General features: G+C 37.3%; 1 protein-coding gene across 7 annotated transcripts in view; it reads right to left on the bottom strand.

The window, feature by feature from the left end:
- Positions 1-19,382, bottom strand: part of DNAH12 (dynein axonemal heavy chain 12) — a 221,669-nt gene that overhangs the window by 182,714 nt on the left and 19,573 nt on the right. For all 7 annotated transcript variants that reach the window (XM_032868373.1, XM_032868369.1, XM_032868370.1 and 4 more), the window contains 7 exons: positions 13,448-13,529; positions 13,237-13,263; positions 6,109-6,298; positions 4,892-4,964; positions 3,899-4,057; positions 3,496-3,691; positions 327-515 (listed from right to left, as the gene is read on the bottom strand). In XM_032868373.1, the coding sequence (XP_032724264.1) occupies positions 327-515; positions 3,496-3,691; positions 3,899-4,057; positions 4,892-4,964; positions 6,109-6,298; positions 13,237-13,263; positions 13,448-13,529 (916 nt within the window). The remainder of the gene's footprint in view (positions 1-326; positions 516-3,495; positions 3,692-3,898; positions 4,058-4,891; positions 4,965-6,108; positions 6,299-13,236; positions 13,264-13,447; positions 13,530-19,382) is intronic.

A 19,382-nucleotide genomic window follows, 5' to 3' on the forward strand; every position in this document is an offset into this window, starting at 1 on the left:
ATGTCTAGGTGATTATACTAGAAAGTAGAGAAAACAAACATGAGAAGGATCTAGTCCTTAAGAAGCTCACAACTATGTAGGGAAGATGGAATGGGCACATAAATATCAATTCCTAACGGTAATAAAAGTTCTAAGAAGGAAAACATCATTTTTAGCCAGGGAACTTTATCAAAGAGATAGCACTTTCTAATTTAAAATTACTTAGAGGATGGAAATAAAACAGTTGTAACATTTTATGCACATGTCCACTTTATGGTTTCAACATCATTTAAAATTTTGAAAGAGACCCATATAAAGAAACCAAGTGCATAAGGATGGCAGAATACCTGTAGAGCTTCAGTTATCCGCTCTACCAAACCCAAAACAACATCTTCCAAATCTTGAAAGGTAGGATAAAATTCCATTTTATCATCATCAAATGTTAGTTCCATCTTAAATATTGGCAGCCCACGTTGATCTTCTTGGTCAAAGAGTTTCACAAATCCTTCTACAGTTCTCTTTAAGAAATCCTTTAGCTGCATGATATCATAATTTATTACTTCAGAATGTACAAATCCAACCTTTAGTTCAAAATCAGTGAGCTATTCTCTACAATTAAGCTATTCTATCAGTCCATTAAGTCCTCAAAATTTTCTTCATTCAGAACAATATGTTCCTAATAAATTTTGTCTAAAATAATAAATAGAATAATATATACAAACTTTAATTTTTTTATGGAATAGCAACAATCTTAATATGGCAACTAGAATTTCCCACATTCTTTAGTCATTCTTTCCCTGACACAGAAAACATTTCAGAAAACTAAACAGCATGGTGAAGACTAATGGGAGGAGAGGCTGGACACCTGAGGGTGAGAATGTTATGAAGGGACATGCACATGAGGTGAGGGACAGTGGTATGCTATAAGTATCTCCTAGTGTCAACTGTTAAATATTCAAAACTTCTATGAGCCAGTTACTAAACCTTGGATGACTGAAAATCACCATGGTGGGAATATTTACACCAGTAAATTGGCAAACACTACAAATTAGGACTTTTCTTCCCCAGCCTCAACACCCAATTTCCAGCACATCACTAGGTGAGGGTGAAGCTACTGGAACTTCAAAATGTGCATAGTAAGTTACCAAAGGATAAATAATATATCCTTTTTTTTTAAGATTTTATTTTAGAGAGATGGTGGGGAGGGGCAAAGGGAGAGAGAATCTCAAGCAGACTCCACACTGAATGCCAGAGCTGGACCAGGGCTCCATTTCACAACCCTGAGATCATGACTTAAGTTGAAACCCAGCATAGAATGCTCAACTGACTAAACCACCCAGGTGCCCCCAAATAATGCATTCTTATGTAGAAACCAGCTATTGGAAATTTAGCCAAGCAGATAAATACAGGTCTAAAACCATCTTCAAAATGTTATTCATCTCTACTTCTTATCAAATAATTATAGTTCTCTGAAGAGGATAAAGGTAAAAAGGAAATATTGTATATTAATTACAGGGTTATATACTAGATATTAAATGTGTCCTTCTAAGGGTATATTGAAAAATTTATGGAATCTTTGGAGATATTTTCTAAAAGGGGAAGTTTTTTTAAAAGATTTTATTTATTTATTTGACAGAGAGAGAGATCACAAGTAGGCAGAGAGGCAGGCAGAGAGAGGGAGGGGGAAGCAGGCTCCCTGATGAGCAGAAAGCCCAATGCGGGACTTGATCTCAGGACTCTGAGATCATGACCTGAGCCAAAGGCAGAGGCTTTAACCCACTGAGCCACCCAGGTGCCCCTAAAAGGGAAAGTTTTTATTCAAAATTATTTTTTTAAGTTGTATTCCCACAATGGCAAAAATTTAAGAAGCCCATAAATATAAAATTAATATAAATTAATATTTTCTTTAAAGATGATCAATTCCATTTCAAGTCAAGATTTTACTGAGAAAAAAATGAGAATCAACCAACTTGTGATTTCATATGTTCAAAAATGTATTAGGATAGTTCTTTGTTAATATTCTCCAATAAAGCTGTGGATAATTAGTTCATAGACTTTCAGCATGAGCCCAGTAATCATTTATAATATTGACACATACTTCTAGATTTTCTTTTCATTTTAGATTGCTTCAGATATTGCTTCAAACATGAAGTATTTTTATGCTAAACTAATTTAAATAAAAGTTATGGTAAAAATATTTTTCTTACCTTATTTCAAAATAATTACCTAGTGTTATGTCTAAATAGAATCTTATTTAAAATAATAAACTAAAACATCAGTTTTAAATTCAACACCCCAAAAATGAATGATCCAATTAAGAAATGAGCAGAAGACAAAGACATTTTTCCAAAGAAGACATAATGAAAATATGCTCAACATCAAGGATCATCAGAGAAATACAAATCAAAACTACAATGAGATATCACCTCACACCTGTCAGAATGGCTAAAATCAAGAACATAAGAAACAACAGCTGTTGGGGAGGATGTGGAGAAAGGGGAATCTGGCACTGTTGGTGGAAATGCAAACTGGTGCAGCCACTGTGGAAAACAGTATGGGGGTTCCTCAGAAAGTTAAAAATAGAACTACCCTACAATGCAGCAATTGCACTATGAGGCATTTATCCAAATAATAAAAAAAAAACACTAATTTAAATGGATACATGCACCCTGATGTTTATAATAGCATTGTCTACAACAATCAAATTATGGAAGCAGCCCAAGTGTCCATAGACAGATAAAAGGATAAAGACAATATGGTGTATGTATGGGGCGCCTGGGTGGCTCAGTGGGTTAAAGCCTCTGCCTTTGGCTCAGGTCATGATCCCAGGGTCCTGGGATCGAGCCCCGCATTGGGCTCTCTGCTTGGCTGGGAGCCTGCTTCCCTTCCTCTCTCTCTGCCTGTCTCTCTGCCTACTTGTGATCTCTGTCTGTCAAATAAATAAATAAAATTTTAAAAAATTTTTAAAAATAAAAAAATATGGTGTATGTATGTGTGTGTATATGCATGCATGTATATATAGTGGAATATATACATGATAGACTATTACTCAGCCATAAAAAAGAATGAAATCTTGCCATTTGCAATAACCTGGATAGAGCTACAGACTATAATGCTAAGTGAAATAAGTCAGTCAGAGAAACACAGATACCAGATACCATACAATTTCACTCATCTGTAGAATTTAAGAAAAAAAAAACCAAATGAGCAAAGAGGGTAAAAAGAGAGGCAAACCAAGAAACAGACTCTTAACTATAAAGAACAAACTGATGGTTGCCAGAGGGGAGGGGCGTGGAAGAATGGATCAAATAGGTGATGGGGATTGAGGAGGGCACTTGGCAGGATGGGCACTGGGTGATGTATGGAAGTGCTGAATCATTATATTGTACATCTGAAACTAATACAATACTGTATATTAACTAACTGGAATTTAAATAAGAACTTAACAAATAATAAAGCAAAACAACAAACTAATCTTATTAACATTATTATTTCAGATGTATAGAACAAATTTACCTGATTTGACATAAGTGTGGAAACACAGTTATAGAATGCATCCAATTTTTCAGGTTTGATGGCATCTAGAGTTTCCTTCTTGGTAAAAAGACTTATAACCTTTGGATACCATGTGCTCATTATTTTCTCTTCTGCCTTTCTAGCTTGTATTGATAGATCATTTTTCAGTGATTCACAATCAATTGGCCCTTTAGCTCTATTTATGAGAAAAGTAAAAACGATTTAAAGCAAATTATAAATGTTGGTCTTCATACACAATTCTTTAAAAATAGGATAAAATTTTTTTAATCTAAAGAAAATTTCACAAGACTTATCAGTTTTAAAATGTATGCAGTCAAAATGTAAAGACTCAAGTAGGAGACATTCAAATATTAAATGTTAATTAATAAATAGGAGATTTTACCTAATCCCCGTTAAATCTAGCAAAACTGAATTGGAAAACATCGTATAACCAAGATCCAGCAATATTTTCATAGTTGGATGAACAATATGCAAATTAGCTGATATTTGATTTCTTGTCTGCACATAGCTGGAATGCCAAGGATTAGAATAATCCAGTCCTCTGGAAAAGCAAAACACCATATCAAACAGGATTCAAAAAACAGGCTCTAAATTTTAGGAAGTAAAATTATGACATGGAATTAGTATAAAGCAAGAGAAGAGGAAAATATGGTCAGCAATGGAAGCTTTAGGAGACATGCATGTAATAAAAATGCTTCACAAAGATCTTGAAAGCACATTATCTTCAGAGAGGACAGAGACACTTGTGGGTAAAGCAGACTGATGAGCCAGGAGGGAGTGCCCTGCTAAACTTCCACTGTTCTCTGGCCCAGTTACCTTGGGTAGAGATAAATGAACTCAGTCCTTGGGACTGGGGAGAAGGGATGAAGAAATCTGTCTGGCATACACCAAAGATTACTTAAGGCTAAGTTGACCTAAAGTTTCTGTAAAGGTTCCCCTAATTGTGTAAACAGCAAATAGACAAGTTCAGAGCAAGGATAACTTCAGGGGAAAAAAAAGAACGGTAGTGTTATTTTTTAGATGTATTCAAAATACCTTTGAGCTTCACAATTCTAGACTTAAATGTAAGATCAGCTTATTTTCAATCTGTTATCAAAACCTAGATGCAATTCTGTTTTTAAAATAACTTACTGGGGCATCTGAGAGTCTCAGTTGGTTGAGTCTCCAATTCTTGATTTAGGCTGGGGTCATGATCTCAGGGTTGTGGGAACAATCTGAGCATTGGGCCCCATGCTGGGCAGGGAGTCCTCTTGGGATTCATTGTCTCTCTCTCTCTCGCCCCCCACCGCCCCTCCTCCTACTCATGCACTCTCTCTCTCTCTCTCTCTCTAAAATAAATAAATAAATCTTAAACTAATAATAATAATTTACTCACTCAGGGGATTTAGGTAAAGGGCCTCCTTCATCTTCAAGCCATTTAACTGGAGGTTTCACAAGAACACTCCTCACTAAAATACATATATATATATTAATATTTCTTGAAAACCTGTGCAAGTCCTACTCAAACAAAAGTTTCTAACTTTTGATATTGAAGAATATAGTTTATTGAGCATTAAAGTGAGTAGAAGAAAAAATTCCTTTATTTGAAAAAAAAATCAAGTTCTTGGTACTGGTTTGGTATTATTTTGGGTGTGAATTCAGATAGAGTAAAGCTTTAAGTTTTTGGGTTTTTTGCATTCTATCTACTAAAAGGCCACTTAAGAAAACTTATTCCAGGGACACCTGGGTGGCTCAGTCAGTTGAGCATCTGCCTTTGGCTTGGGTCATGATCCCAGGATCTTTGAATCGAGTCCCTCACAAAGCTCCTTGCTCAGGGGGGAGCGTGCTTCTCCCTCTGCCTGCTGCTCCCCCTTCTTGTGTGCTTACTCTCTCTCTCTCTCTGACAAATGAATAAAATCTTTAAAAAAAAAAACCTTATTCCAATAAAAATTGTAAATGTTAAATCTCTAATAAACTTCCCTAAATACAATAATATTTTTAATAATTCTGTAAACAGGGGCGCCTCGGTGGCTCAGTGGGTTAAAGCCTCTGCCTTCGGCTCAGGTCATGGTCTCACGGTCCTGGGATTGAGCCCTGCATTGGGCTCTCTGCTCAGCAGGGAGCCTGCTTCCTCCTCTCTCTCTCAGCCTGCCTCTCTGACTATTTGTGATCTGTCTGTCAAATAAATAAATAAAAATCTTTAAAAAAAATTCTGTAAACAATATAACTACACCCATAAAGACAAAGAGAAAAATCAAAAAGTTATTAGCTAATAAGCACATAAAAATTACACAAAGTTCTCTTGAGTTACAAAGATTCTGACCAGATAATAAGCTCAAAATAAAAACTTTTTTAAAAGTAGATTTCATTTTTTTAAAAGGAATCTCTACACACAACATGGGGCTTGAACCTACAACTCCAAAATTAAGAGTTGCACACTCTACCGACTGAGCCAACCACGCACGCCTCAAAATAAAACTTTAAATTAAAATAATGTCTAAGAAATTCATATAGCTAAATACATAAATACTCATTATTCATATTTCTACTTTTGAATAGGAGGGGTGGAGAACAAAAGTCAAAGAAGCTTGACGTATGTTAAATGCTACTTACCCAGATACCTCTTCATGCTGTTTTCAAAGTCACTTGACACCTCACTTATGAGACTTTTCATGAGTTCTTCTCTTTCTTTCCCTTCCTTTAAAGACTCAGGTATCAGCATTAACATGTGATCCAGCCATTCCTGCTGAATAGGTACTATAGGACTGCTTTCTACACACTGCTTCATATAAATATAGTTTAACTGAGAATATAATAAGAAAAAATTAAGTGTTCTTTTTTTTTAACATCTTAATTTTATTTTTTTTTCAGTGTTCCAAGATTCATGGTGTAGTATTTCAGCGTAACTCCTGAGCTCTGTCTATTCAAGACAACATTTTTTTTCAGAATAGAAGTATTCTGAAAATATAACATGTTTTCAGAATAAAAACCTTTACCCAAAAGTATGACCTACAAAGAAAACTTTTTTTTTTAAAGATTTTTTTTTTTTATTTGACAGACAGAGATCACAAGTAGACGGAGAGTCAGGCAGAGAGAGAGAGAGAGAGAGAGAGAGGGAAGCAGGCCTCCCGCCGAGCAGAGAGCCCGATGCGGGACTCGATCCCAGGACCCTGAGATCATGACCTGAGCCGAAGGCAGCGGCCTAACCCACTGAGCCACCCAGGCGCCCCCGAAAACTTTTTTTTAAGTGCTCAGTTTATATTTATTGAATGAATAAGAATTAGAAATTGGGACCAAAGAGTGGGCTAGGGAAGCTGGGTGCGCCCATGTGTTATCCACTCAAACATTGAAATATTTAGCATTAATCCACTAAATGGTCAGAAATTGGCAACTATGAACCCTAGCACATAAAACAACCAAGAATGACAGGAAATAACACAATAAATTATGGGTGAATATTATTAAATATTTTAGAATATTTAATCAAACTGATTATTTTAAAATATTACCAAGATGGTTCCCTCCCCAATCTGCATGTTACACTTGAGAAAACTAATCTTATGATAATCCTTTCACTCAAACCAGGGTTGAAGCCTAAGGTTTTCTGCATTAAAATACATATAAATGCAAATCCATCAGTATCTTAAACATACAATAGAAATGAATTAGGTTGTCTTTAATATTTAAGAGTGTACTATGAGTTTAACATGCAAGCTTGCTGGGACTTTCTGAATAGAAACACAGTATTGTAAAACAAAAAATAAAGTCTCATCTAGGGAAAAAATATTACCTTCTTGTGGGCAATATGTGTGTGGTTTAAAAGGAGAACAGAATAATGGTTAAGAAAAAAGAAAGAGGAGAAAAGGCGATAGGGTATGGATAAGAACAGAAATGTAACAGCTAAATGAAACCAGAAGAAACAGAGAGGGGCTCCAATACAGCATACTCAAGTGGTGGGGCAAGAACAGAACCAATTTAATCTGGAGGGAGCCATGAGAATAGAGTAAGAACTAACTGGTCACCTCCAGGATAGTGTGAGATAACCACAAAATCAAATTGATTTAGGCAAACCAGAGCCTCAAGCAGGAAAGGACCCTGGTTTCCTGGAGATTAAGAGAGGGGACTGAAGGGAATGGAGAACCTGGGGTAGTAGAACAAACAGAAGTTCATAGCCTCAAAGGTTTCAAATAGGGAAATCTAGAGAGTAACAGGAATTGGGAAGAGGAGAAAGGGATTATTTAGAATATTTATGTTGGGCAAAGGACTCTAAGCAATATAGATCTCCACTTCTGATGGACATCAACAACACAAGCTGGTGTCCCTGCGTTTCATGTCACCGTTCCATGGCTAACCTGTGATCACAACCACTCTGCATCCTGGATGAAAGCAGTCAGGGCTGGAGGAGAGAGACCTGCCAAGGAAGTGAAGGCAGGGTGGCAAGCCTAGAGGTTCTTCCCACTGGACCTGTAGGTGGTGGCAGCCAAAATGAATTTCTAGCAGGTAACATGTCATATACTTCATAAAAGGGGCTTTGTAGATGAATGTAGATGAGGGAACTAGGTACAAAATGCAATTCCTCAGCTTTTCATACCAGGAAGAATAAATCATGCTCTCTGGAGCCCTCTTGTATGAACTATAAATTCACTGGAGGTCAGGTGTCTGGGCAGGTGTCTGGGCAGGAAAACATTTTGCTCTGGCTTTTCGAAGAAACCATTTTATATTTCTCTCTCTTTTTTTATTATCATTTTTTTAATTTTCAGCATAACAGTATTCATTGTTTTTGCACCACACCCAGCACTTCATGCAATCCATGCCCTCTCTAATACCCACCACCTGGTTCCTCCAACCTCCCACCCCCACCCCTTCAAACCTCTCAGATTGTTTTTCAGAGTCCATAGTCTCTCATGGTTCACCTCCCCTTCCAATTTCCCCCAACTCCCTTCTCCTCTCTAACTCCCGTAGTCCTCCATGCTATTTGTTATGCTCCACAAATAAGTGAAACCATATGATAATTGACTCTCTCTGCTTGACTTATTTCACTCAGCATAATCTCTTCCAGTCCCGTCCATGTTGATACAAAAGTTGGGTATTCATCCTTTCTGATGGAGGCATAATACTCCATAGTGTATATGGACCACATCTTTCTTATCCATTCGTCCATTGAAGGGCATTTTGGTTCTTTCCACAGTTTGGTGACCGTGGCCATTGCTGCTATAAACATTGGGGTACAGATGGCCCTTCTTTTCACTACATCTGTATCTTTGGGGTAAATACCCAGTAGTGCACCCCCAAACTACTAGAATTCATACAGCAATTCAGTAATGTGGCAGGATACAAAGTCAATGTACAGAAATCAGTGGCTTTCTTATACACTAACAATGAAAATACAGAAAGGGAAATTAGAGAATCGATTCCATTTATGATAGCACCAAGAACCATAAGATACCTGGGAATAAACCTAACCAAAGAGGTAAAGAATCTGTACTCGAGGAACTACAGAACACTCATGAAAGAAATTGAAGAAGACACAAAAAGATGGAAGACCATTCCATGCTCTTGGATTGGAAGAATAAACATTGTTAAGATGTCTATACTGCCTAGAGCAATCTATACTTTTAATGCCATTCTGATCAAAATTCCACCGGTATTTTTCAAAGAGCTGGAGCAAATAATCCAAAAATTTGTATGGAATCAGAAGACACCCCGAATCACTAAGGAAATGTTGAAAAACAAAAATAAAACTTGGGGCATTACGTTACCTGATTTCAAGCTTTACTACAAAGCTGTGATCACCAAGACAGCATGGTACTGGCATAAAAACAGACACATAGACCAGTGGAACAGAGTAGAGAGTCCAGATATGGACCCTCAACTCTACGGTCAAATAATCTTCGACAAAACAGGAAAAAATATACAGTGGAAAAAAGATAGTCTCTTCAATAAATGGTGCTGGGAAAACTGGACAGCTATATGCAGAAGAATGAAAGTCGACCACTCTCTTACACTGTACACAAAGATAAACTCAAAAGGGATAAAAGACCTCAACGTGAGACAGGAATCCATCAGAATCGTAGAAGAGAACATAGGCAGTAATCTCTTCGATATCAACCACAGCAACTTCTTTCAAGATATGTCTCCAAAGGCAAAGGAAACAAAAGCAAAAATAAACTTTTGGGACTTCATCAAAATCAAAAGCTTCTGCACAGCAAAGGAAACAGTCAAGAAAACAAAGAGGCAACCCACAGAATGGGAGAAGATATTTGCAAATGACAGTACAGACAAGAGGTTGATATCCAGGATCTATAAAGAACTCCTCAAACTCAACACACACAAAACAGATAATCATATCAAAAAATGGGCAGAAGATATGAACAGACACTTATCCAATGAAGACATACAAATGGCTATCAGACACATGAAAAAATGTTCATCATCACTAGCCATCAGGGAGATTCAAATTAAAACCACATTGAGATATCACCTTACACCAGTTAAAATGGCCAAAATTAGCAAGACAGGAAACAACGTGTGTTGGAGGGGATGTGGAGAAAGGGGAACCCTCTTACACTGTTGGTGGGAATGCAAGTTGGTGCAGCCACTTTGGAGAACAGTGTGGAGATTCCTCAAGAAATTAAAAATAGAGCTTCCCTATGACCCTGCAATTGAACTATTTCTCTTTATTTTTGATGAATTCTTGCCAAATTAATGTTCTCTGTATACTTTTCATTTTCTCAAGGCAAAACAAAGACCCTTTGTTTAATTTATTATTCCTTCATTCAACAAATATTAACTCAATAAATATCCACTCTTCCAGGAAACAAAACAAAGCTCCTGCTCTCTTGGAGAATATATTCTGCTATAATAGCAGCATAATTTTATAAATTCTCCCATAACAATAAGTAATCCAACAAAAATAGACAAGAACAAACAGAAAGATAACACTTAATCTTGGTAAAGGTATTTTAACATGAAAATTTCAGTTTGTCTCAAAATTAATTTAATGTAATCCCAAGAAAAATACCTGCATACATGCTTATAGAACTATTGAGTCTCAAGTTCATGTGGAAAAATAAACATGTGATAATAGCCAAGAAATTCCCGAGAAAGAATATCTACAAGGGAGAACTAGCCTTAGGAAACATTAAAACATATTATAAAGTCTCTCTAATTAAAACAGTGTGGTACAGGAGCCTGGATAGACAAACTAGTGGGAAAAAAAAGAAAGTCGGGAAATAGGCCCAGTATGTAGGAAAATATAGCATATGACAAATGTGGTATATCAAATCAGCAGAACAAAGATGAAGATTTTAAAAAATACTCTGGACAACTGGCTAGCCATTTGGAAAAAGAGAAATTTAATTCATACCTTCCACCATACACAAGAGTAAATTCCAAATATATCAAGAATTTAAATTAAATGATAAAAACTACACAAGGACAATAAATGAATAAATTCTGCCGTAATTGAAGGTAGAGAAAAACTTACTAGCTATGATTTAAGTTCCAGATACAAAAAAGAAAAAATGACTGACAAATTCTGACTACATAAAAATTAAAATGTTTTCATGGCAAAACAAGTCACAATAAAAATGACCAAAAGACAACTAGCAATCTGGGACAAAATATTTGCAACATATATCTCAAAGTATAAAGAATGTTTAAAAATGTAAGGGATAGATGAAATTTGAGAACATTATGCTCAATGAAATAAGCCAATGACAAAAAAACCCCACAAATATTATATTACTCCACTTATATGAGGTATCTAGGGTAGTCTGATTCATAGAAACAGACAATAGAATGGTAGTTGCCAGGGCCTGAGGGAAGAGTGGAGTTGTTTAGTGAGTACAAAGTTTCACTTTTACAAGAGGAAAGGTTCTGGAGATTAGTTACACAACTATGTGAAAAAACACCACTGAACCATATACTTAAAAATGGTTAAGATGGTGACATCTGGGTGGCTTGTCAGTTGATCATCCAACTCTTGGTTTTGGCTCAGGTCATGATCTCAGGGTTATTGGATCAAGCTCAGCACAGAGTCTGCTGAGATTCTCTCTTACCCTCCTCCCTTGCCCCTCCCCCTGCTTCTGCATTCTCTCTCTCTCTCTCTCAAATAAATAAATATTTTTTAAAAAATAGTTAAGATGGTAAATTTTATGTTGTGTGTATTTTACCAGATTTTAATTTCAGGGAAAATAAGACCAAAATCCAATAGAAAAATGGGAAGAAAATATGAGCCAACATTTTGCAATAAAAATGTTATGAAAATGGTTCTTTTTTTTAAATGGTTCTTAATTAATGAAAAATACCTAGTCCTATCATAATTAAAAGAAAGCAAACTTAAACTACCCTGAGATACCATTTGTAACCTATCAGACGGATAAAAAGAAAAAAAAATATGACCCTCACATTCTGTAGTGAGATCATGGGGAAGAAACACTCACAAATTGCAAGTGGGAATGTGAAATCAAAGGGTTCAGAAGTGAATTACTGTTTCATGCCTGGCTACCTATTTTAGACTAAGACAGTAGAAAGTAAAAACTGTGGAGGAAGAGTGAGGATGCTAAGGACATACACACAAATATGCCTTGCAATTCATCCAGCCTCATGTTAAATGTTTCTGAATGTTTTGTATCAGTTCTTGTATCTAGTAAAGAGGCAAAACACAAAGTCTCCATAAAGGTTGGGAGGGAGGGAGGGAGGGAAAGAGAGGGAGAGAGGGAAGAGGGAGAGAGGGAAGAGAGGGAGGGAGGGGGAGACAGGCAGGGAGAGGGAGGGAGGGAGGAAGGGAGAGAGAGAGGAAGGAGGGAAGGAGGGAGGGAAGGGGAGGGAGGGGGAGGGAGGGAGGAAGGGAGAGAGAGAGGAAGGAAAGAAGGAAGGAAGGAAGAGGGAGGGTAAGGGAAGGAGAGGGGGAGGAGGGAAGGAGGGAGAAGGATAGAAAGAAAGAGAAGGAGAGAGGGATGGAAGAGAGAGAGAAAGAAAAGAAATGAAGAGAAAAGAAAGGAAGGGAAGGGAAGGGAAGGGAAGGGAAGGGAAGGAAGGAAGGAAGGAAGGAAGGAAGGAAGGAAGGAAGGAAGGAAAAGAAAAAGAGAAAACTTGGAGTAGCTGAAATTGGGCTCTTCTATAGATCCTCAGTACAGGGATGTAACCAGAGCCCTCTATCCCCAAAGGGAACTTGAAGAGACTTGGAAAGGCTGTACCCTCATCTGGGAACATGCCATATGAATTTCATTTTTGTGTAGCCAGCTCCATAGGTTTCCACACCCTCTGCTGTGAAATAAATGTTATGTGTCATCATCTTCCAACCAATCATACCACAGCCACATGTTGTCATCCATGCAGTTAGTGCATTTTTTTTTAATCTAGCACCTAGCATGGGGTTAGAACCCTATAGATTCTCAATAAACAAGCATTATTATATCAATATTAGAACAGTGAAAAGCAAAATATATTTCCTTTATAATGGCAAGTTTAAATTTTTTTTCCAGTTTCTGGAATAAGAACTGAAACACTTACTACTAATTCTCAAATAACAAATGGCAACAAAAATATAACTCTGAGAACCCATATTGTCATCCATGACATGCTTGTTCTTTCTGGCACAGAAAATGACAATCTCAGTTTCTAAATTTCTTCCTCTTCTAGAATGGATGTCATTAGCAGGTAGACTTAGAAGAAGCTATTTTGTCATAATTTCTTTGAACATTTTCAAAACAAGGAATATAAAAAAAATGAACTCACTCCTTTCTTTTTAATTTCACTGGTCATCTGTCAAAAGCAAACAAATAAGACAATTAAATCAGGGAGAAAAAAATCATAAGTGATTTAAATGTATGTATTATGTATATGTATTACTCTCTTAATAATACTAGTTATATTGTGATCAACATAAAATAATTACAAATTAAAATTATGTAAGGATAAGCTTTTTAAAAAGACAACCTAAACTTACAGTTGGAGGATAATCTGGCTCTGGTATTGGAGGTGTTCTTTTATCCAGTGTTCGGTCTAAACTTCTTTTGGCTCCATCAATTCTGGATTATAGTTTAAAAAATTGTTTATAGTTCAACTATTTATAGTTATAAAAAATGTTTGACTCTCTTGAAGACAACATTAAGATATATTATTAAAACATTACAGGGGGTGCCTGGGTGGCTCTGTTGGTTAAAGCATCTGCCCTTGGCTCAGGTGATGATCCCAGAGTCCTGGGATTGAGCCCTGCATCAGGCTCCCTGCTCTCAAGAGCCTGCTTCTCCCTCTCCTCCTCATACTGGACCTCTTTCTCACTCTCTCAAATAAGTAAATAAATAAATAAAATATTTGGAAAAAATTACAATTTGGGGGTGCCCGAATGATTCAGTGAAGCATGCGACTCTTGACCTTGGGCTCATGAATTCAAGCCCCTCGCTGGGGGTAGAGTTTACTTAAATAATCATCATCATAATAAAATATTACGATTTGAACATCTTTTCAACTATACTTACAGAAGAGATATTAAAGAGTTCTTTATCAACTAGTGAATTATTGAATGTTACGTCAAAAACTAATGATGTACTATACATTGGCTAATTGAATTTAAAAAAAAATACAGGGGAGGAAGTAAGATGGCAGAGGAGTAGGAGACTGAAATATCATCAGGTCCCAGGAGTTCAGCTAGATAGTTATCAAACCATTCTGAACACCTACAAATTCAACAGCAGATAGAAGAGAAGAAGAGCAGCAATTCTAGAAACAGAAAATCGACCACTTTCCAGAAGGTAGGATGTGCAGAGAAGTGAATCCGAAATGACAGGAAGATAGACCGCAGGGGCAGGGGCCAACTCCTGGCAAGTGAGAGAGCAGTGGAGCACAAAATCAGAACTTTTAGAAGTCCGCTCCACTGAGGGACATCACTCCAGAGGCTAAGCGGGGGGTGGAGCCCTTACAGGGACAGTGTGGTCTCAGACCCATGGGGTCACAGAAAGACTAGGGGTGTCCGAATGTGGCAGATCTCCCAGGTATCAGAGCGGGGAAGCTGGCTACCGAGATGGAGCTGAGTAGTGGGCTCTCAGCTTGGGATGACCTTAAACTGTGACCCGAGGCACAGTTGGGCGACTGCTCTTCAAGCAGGGACCCCACAAGTAGCAGATCCGGAGAGACCTCCCTCCTTATTTCTCCAGGAGGAGCAGCGGGGAAAACATGGCAGGAATCTGCTGGGTTTGGAGACTCCAAATGGGGCCGTGCACCAAAGATAGAAACACTTGGTCACAGGCCATGTGAGCATGGAGTGCAGTCAGAGACCAGGGAGACCAGAGGGATTTACTGCTTTTCTCTGAGGGCACACTGAGGAGTGGGGCCTCGAGCTCTTGGCTCCTATGGGGCTGGAGATTGGGAGGTCACCATTTTCATTCTCATCCTCCAAAGCTGTATGGAAAGTGTTTAGGGAACAAAAGCTACCAAGAGTGAACCTGAGCAGATTACTTAGCATGGTACCTGGCAAGGGTGGTGCAATTCTGCCTCGGGCAAAAACACTTGAGAATACTACAACAGGCCTCTCCCCCAGAAGATCAATAAGAACATCCAGCCAAGACCAAGTTTAACAATCAATGAGAACAGTGGAACTCCAGGGCTAGGGGAAAGCAACACCTAGAATTCATGGCCTTTTTCCTATGATTGTTTAGTCTTTCAAAGTTAATTTTTTTTTAATTTTATTTTTTTCTTGTTCTATTTTTTAACTTTTCCTCTTTCCTATTTTGATGTTTTTTAACTATTTTATTGTATGAATGTCTTTTTAAAAAATCTTTTAAATTTTTCATTGTTATATTTTATCCCTTCGTTGTATTTAACCTTATTTTTTTAGACATATAGGTTTTTTCTTTAAAAATTTGGGATTCAATTTCTTCTAATAGATCAAAATATACCCTAAATCTACCACATGGCTTTGTTCTAGTCTCCAGCCTGAACATATTCTCTCCTCTTTTTTTTTCCTTTTCCAACCAACTTATCTTACCAATTCCTTTTTTAGAATCTTTTTTAATCTTCATCTTTTCAGTCATATCTCATCCCTTCATCGTATTCACACTTATATTTGTATATATATGTTTTTCTTTCTTTAAATTTTGGGAGGCAGTTTCTTCTAAGAGACCAATACACCCAAAATCAAGTGCGTTGCTCTGTTCTGTTCACCAGTCTAATATATATATATACATACATTTTTAATTTTCCCCCCATCTTCTCCCCCGGGGTTCCCCTAGCTTCTCCAGTTTCGGGTCTCTTATGATGTGGTTAGCATATATTTTTCTGGGGTATTTGCTACCCTTTTAGTATTTTGTTTACTCATTCATCTATTCTTATCTGGATAAAATGAAAAGGCAGAAAAACTCACCACAGAAAAAAAGAACAAGAGGCAGTACCAACACCTAGGGATCTAATCAATATGAACATTAGTAATACGTCAGAACCAGAGTTCAGAATGACAATTATCAAGGTGCTAGTTGGGCTTGAAAAAAGCATGGACAATATTAGAGAATCCCTTCCTGGAGAAATAAAATCCCTTTCTGGAGAAATAACTAAAATTTAATCAAGTTGAAATAAAAAACCTATTAATGAGGTGCAATAAAAATTGGAGGCTCTTACTGCTAGGATAAATGAGGCAGAAGAGAGAATCAGTGATATAGAAGACCAAATAACAGAGAATAAAGAAGCTGAGCAAAAGAGAGACAAACATTGACTGGATCATGAGGGCAGAATTCAAGAGATAAGTGATACAATAAAAGGAAACGATATTAGAATAATTGGGATCCCAGAAGAAGAAGAAAGACAAAGAGGGGCAGAAGGTACATTGGATCAAATTATAGCAGAGAATTTCCCTAACATGGCAAAGAGAACAAGCATCAAAATCCAGGAGGCACAAAGAACACCCCTCAAAAGCAATAAAAATAGGTCTATACCCCATATCTAATAGTAAAACTTACAAGTCTTAGTGACAAAGAGAAAATCCTGAAAGCAGCTTGGGACAAGAGGTCTGAAACATACAATGGTAGAAATATTAGATTGGCAGCAGACTTATCCACAGAGACATGGCAGGCCAGAAAGGACTGGCATGATATATTCAGAGCACTAAACAAGAAAAATATGAGGCCAAGAATACTACATCCAGCTAGGCTGTCACTGAAAATAGAAGGAGAGATAAAAAGCTTCCAGACAAACAAAAATTTAAAGAATTTGCAAACACCAAACCAGCACTACAGGAAATATTGAAAGGGGTCCTCTAAGCAAAGAGAGAGCCTAAAAGTAACAGACCAGAAAGGAACAGAGACAATATACACTAACAGTCACCTTACAGCCAATACAATGGCACTAAATTCATATCTTTCAATAGTTACTCTGCACTTGATCTTAGCCAAAAGGCCGAGAAGTGATTTTTCAATAGTTACTCTGAATGTAATGAGCTAAATGCCCCAATCAAAAGACACGGAGTATCAGAATGGATTTTAAAAAATAAGGAATGCCTGGGTGGCTCAGTGGGTTGAGCCGCTGCCTTCGGCTTGGGTCATAGTCCTGGGGTCCTACGATCGAGTCCCGCATAGGGTTCCTTGCTCAGCGGGGAGCCTGCTTCTCTCTCTGCCTCTGCCTGCCACTTGGGCACTTTATCTCTCTCTCTCTCTCTCTCTCTCTCTCTGAAAATAAATTAAAAAAAAAAAAGACCACCCATCGATATGCTGTCTACAAGAAACTCATTTTAGACCCAAAGACACCTCCATATTTAAAGTGTAGAAAGCAATTTACCATGCTAGATATCAAAAGAAAGCTGGGGTGGCAATCCTTATATCAGATAAATTAGATTTTCAGCCAAAGACTATAATAAGAGATGAGGAAGGACACCACATCATACTTAAAGGGTCTGTCCAACAAGAAGATCTAAAAGTTTCAAATATCTATGCCCCTAACATGGAGCAGCCAATTATATAAACTAATTAATAACAAAATCAAAGAAACACATCAACAATAACACAATAATAGTAGGGGACTTTAAGACTACCTCACTGAAATGGACAGATCATCAAAGCAAAAGATCAACAAGGAAATAAAGGCTTTAAATGACACACTGGACCAGATGGACATCACAAATATATTCAGAGTATTCTATCCTAATGCAACAGAACACATATTCTTCTTGAGTGCACAAGGAACATTCACCAGAATAGATCATATACTGGGTCACAAATCAGGTCTCAACCAGTACCAAAAGACTTGGATCATTCCCTGCATATTTTAGGCCACAACGCTTTGAAACTGGAACTCAATCACAAGAGGAAAGTTGGAAAGAACTCAAATACAAGAGGGCAAAGAGCATCCTACTAAAGAATAAATGGGTCAACCAAGAAATTAAAGAAGAATTTTAAAAATTCATGGCAACAAATGAAAATGAAAACACAACTGTTCAAAATCTTTGGGACACAGTAAAGGCAGTCCTGAGGGGAAAGTATATAGCAATATAAGCCTTTCTCAAGAAATAAGACAGGTCTCAAATAAGACAGGTCTCAAGTACACAACCTAACCCTAACCTAAAGGAGCTGGAGAAAGAACAGCAAAGAAAGCCCAAACCCAGCAGGAGAAGAGAAATCACAAAGATCAGAGCAGAAATCAATGAAACAGAAACCAAAAGAACAGTAGAACAAATCAAACAACAAAACAACTAGGAGCTGGTTCTTTGAAAGAATCAATAAGATTGCTAAATCCCTGGCCAGATGCATCAAAAAGAAAAGAGAAAGGACCCAATCATGAATGAAAGAGGAGAGATCACAACCAACACCAAAGAAATACAAACAACTATAAGAACATTTTATGAGCAAATATACACCAGCAAATTTGACAATCTGGAAGAAATAGATGCATTCCTAGAGACATACAAACTACCAAAACTGAACCAGGAAGGAACAGAAAACCTGAACAGACCTATAACCACTAAGGAGGTTGAAGAAGTCATCAAAAATCTCCCAACAAACAAGAGCCCAGGGCCAGATGGCTTCCCAGGGGAATTCTACCAAACATTTAAAGAAGAATTAATTCCTAATCTCCTGAAACTTTTCCAAAAAATAGAAATGAAAAGAAAGCTTCCAAATTCATTTTATGAGGCCAGCATTATCTTGATCCCAAAATCAAAGACCCCATCAAAAAGGAGAATTACAGACCAATATCTTTGATCAACACAGACGCAAAAATTCTCACCAAAATACGAGCCAATAGGATCCAATAGTACATTAAAAGGATTATTCACCATGACCACGTGGGATTTATTCCTGCGCTGCAAGGTTGGTTCAACATCCACAAATCAATCAATGTGATACAATACATTCATAAAAGAAAGAACAAGAACCATATAATACTCTCAACAGATGCTGAAAAAGCATTTGACAAAGTACAGCATCCTTTCTTGATCAAAACTCTTCAAAGTGTAGGGTTAGAGGGTACATACCTCAATATCATCAAAGCCATCTATGAAAAACCCACAGTGAATATCATTCTCAATGGGGAAAAATTGAGAGCTTTTCCCTTAAGTCAGGAACACAGCAGGGATGGGATGTCCACTATCACCACTGCTATTCAACATAGTACTAGAAGTCCTAGCCTCAGCAATCAGACAACAAAAAGAAATAAAAGGCATCCAAATCAGCAAAGAAGAAGTCAAACTCTCATTCTTTGCAGATGATATCCTACTTTATGTGGAAAACCCAAGACTCCACTCCAAAACTGCTAAAACTCACACAGGAATTCAGTAAAGTGCCAGGATATAAAATCAATGCACAGAAATCAGGTGCATTTCTATACACCAACAGCAAGACAGAAGAGAGAAATTAAGAAGTCGATCCCATTTATAATTGCGCCCAAAACCATAAGACATATAG

Source organism: Lontra canadensis, unplaced genomic scaffold (genome assembly GCF_010015895.1).
Source record: "Lontra canadensis isolate GAN:19392208 unplaced genomic scaffold, GSC_riverotter_1.0 scaffold35, whole genome shotgun sequence".
Lineage (NCBI taxonomy): Eukaryota > Metazoa > Chordata > Mammalia > Carnivora > Mustelidae > Lontra > Lontra canadensis.